Raw genomic sequence first — 2783 nt, forward strand, 5'->3', positions numbered from 1 at the left:
CTGACCTGTCCGTCGTCTCGAGATATCCGACTTTTTCTTCTTCTTTTTTCTTTTCCATCGTTAAAATAATAGTGATTTGCTGTGATGTTTTGTTGTATTTGTACACGGCGGACGAAACTGGACCACTATCATCCAGATCATCACGCCTTTTTCCTTCATTTGTCGGTGGTATTTACTTCTGTCGCTTGAGAGACTTGTGTGCCATCTCAATCAATCCATCCTTGGCTTCGCTTTCGGGAAAGTCCGCGATCGAGGCAATGGCCTTGTCCACGTAGTCTTGCGCGAGAGCTCGTGTCTGCTCGATGCCGTCGCTTTGGAGAACCAACTCACGTGCCTGTAGCGGTATAATTAGCATGAAGCGTCTCCGACAAATGTGATTCGTCAAGACAGATGCAGCCAACTTACCCTTTGTACGTCACCCTCTTGGGCGAACTTGCGGCCGACGAGGGCTCCAAGCTCCGGCATCTGCTTCCAGGCAAATAGCAGCGGTGCAGTCGCAAGACCCAACTCCAAGTCAGCCCCCGCAGGCTTTCCAAGATCTGATCCACTCTGCGTATAATCCAAAAGGTCGTCCACCAGCTGGAAGGCCAATCCTAAGTTTCGTCCGTACGAGTATGCTGCGTCGACTGTCACGGCATCGGTGTTGCCCAGAAGAGCCGCAGCTCGGCATGATTTGGAGATGAGAGAGGCGGTCTTGAGGTAGGTCTTTTGGAGGTAATATGTGACTGTCTCCTCAGACCACTTGGGATTCCGCTCATCGCGCTCTGTGTTCTTGAGTTGCATGAACTCGCCCTCGACCAGGTTGGCGATAACAGTAGCCAGAAGCTCGACAACCTCGGGGTTGCGGAGACGAGCAAGCGCAACGGATGCCCTGCCGAGCAAAAAGTCGCCTGCCAAAACGGCCATCTTGTTGCCAAATTCCAGGTTGGCTGAAGGCGAGCCTCGTCGAGAAACAGAGTGGTCGATAACATCATCGTGAAGAAGTGAGGCCGTGTGAATTAGCTCTGCAATTTCGGCTAGCCGTCGCTGGCTGGGAAGAATGTCTGAGTTGGCATCGGCGATCTCCTGTTCGGGGGAAGAGAGAGGGTGAGCTGCAGGGTTTACGTCGGCGAGGATCTGAGCTGGTGATAACGAAGTGTCGACGCCACGGTGAGTAACTGTAGGAACCGTAGCAGGTGTCTTGGGGCAGAGGTATGTTGCTCTGCTCATGAGGAGGACGATCAATGGTCTGACATGCTTGCCCTCGGCCTGGGTATAATATTTGGCAGCACGATCGAGCGATGGATGTCCAGAGCCAAGAAGTTTCCGAATGTTTCCGGTAAGAAACTTCATTTCCTTGGCGACGCTTCGCAGAGGATCGATATGCATCGCATCCTTGGAAGCCCTTTTAACGACATTGCTCACGACGTTGGAAGCGACCTGCACAGCAGCACCCCACGCTGAGTCCCTTCGTGGGCTGGTGTGCAACGAGGCGCTGTGTATCCTCGTAGGACCTCGACTAACAGTCAATTGTCTGCACAGAGCACACGCCGGTGCTGTTGCCAAGTTTGTTCTTGTCAACATGGACTGTCTAGCCATGGTGCCGCGCACCACCGAGGCCCCCGGACGGAGCATCATCGCCTGCGCACACTTGGGTCGATTTATATGGAGAGAGGGAAATTCGGTGGGTGTAGATGTCGAATATTACAACCACATTCGCTTTTGTATATCGGTAGGAGTCAGTCGTAAATTGCTCAAGTCGTCAATGGCAAGCGTCAGGCGATATCGGGATCGCGAGGGAAATAATTTTGTCGAGAATGGATTTTTGAGCCTCGCCTCTGGTTCTCGATTTGATCCGATGGACCTCTAAACTTTTCCAGCTCTAGCTGTGTTCTGCTAAGCCGGGGTGTTAGCGGGTCTGTCCGGCCATGACACCATGGCATGCCGTCGATTGGAAGGGTGTCATTGGTTGGTAGAGTTATGGGGCCGTTTAAGCTAGGTCGTCAGCGGATGAATCGCTACCGACTCTGAGGAACTGGCCTGTAAATCTAATTGATGCCTGCGACTTTAAACTTTAGACGAAGCATCAACAATTCAACATTTATTACGAGCGTCTGCATCAGCGTTGAATGTTCTTTAATCCTATATTTTTTCCGTTCCATCACACTTCAGCATGGTGTTACTCACAATGACATCCTCCATCGTGGAGGCATTGGCGAATGTTCAACCACCAGAAACACCAGACAGCGAAGATCATGACATCGAAAACGAGACCCAAGAATCACCACAACCTACAAACGAACCTTCCCTAGACGACCCCCAAATCGGAAAGCCCATATCTCATGGCCAAATTGTCGACCTTTGGAAGCGCTCCAAAGCACAAGACGATGCAAACTACACTCTAGAACAACTCCTTCGCGGCGCATCCGTCTACATCCCTCCTCCACCACCTAAACCCGAACCTGTATGTCTGCTGATACACTTCCCATCATACGAAGCTAACCAAGTGCAGTCTCCCGAATACAAAGCCCTCATGGCCCGTCTTCGCCGCCAAGAAGAAGCCCGCTCCTACGAACGAATGATGAACCCTGCCCCTAAACACGAAACCTTTAAAGATCGCTACCCTTTCAGCGCCGCTGCCTTTGCGGAAGCCAACCGTCCCACATCAGCTTCAGATATCGGCGAGGAGGATATTGCGATGGAGGAAGTGCACAAGCAAGTGACGCTGATCATTAACTTCTTGGTCAGTATAGCTGGTGTTGCTGGAACACTATGGGTTACGGCACGATGGTGGAGCTTGCCGG

General features: G+C 51.8%; 2 protein-coding genes across 2 annotated transcripts; one reads left to right on the top strand and one right to left on the bottom strand.

Annotated features, from left to right (window-relative positions):
• Positions 1-154: 154 nt before the first annotated feature.
• On the bottom strand, positions 155-1578 carry FGSG_10933 (decaprenyl-diphosphate synthase subunit 1; the record flags this gene model as incomplete). Its single annotated transcript, XM_011327140.1, has 2 exons — positions 155-334; positions 406-1578. 2 exons carry the CDS (start codon positions 1576-1578, stop codon positions 173-175), a joined length of 1335 nt encoding a protein of 444 aa, XP_011325442.1. The 3' UTR covers positions 155-172.
• A 589-nt stretch (positions 1579-2167) lies between these two features.
• Positions 2168-2561, top strand: FGSG_13886 (uncharacterized protein; the record flags this gene model as incomplete). The annotated part of the gene is made up of 2 exons (XM_011327141.1): positions 2168-2443; positions 2478-2561. 2 exons carry the CDS (start codon positions 2168-2170, stop codon positions 2559-2561), a joined length of 360 nt encoding a protein of 119 aa, XP_011325443.1.
• Positions 2562-2783: the final 222 nt, after the last annotated feature.

The sequence above is a fragment of the Fusarium graminearum genome, chromosome 3, assembly GCF_000240135.3.
Source record: "Fusarium graminearum PH-1 chromosome 3, whole genome shotgun sequence".
NCBI lineage: Eukaryota > Fungi > Ascomycota > Sordariomycetes > Hypocreales > Nectriaceae > Fusarium > Fusarium graminearum.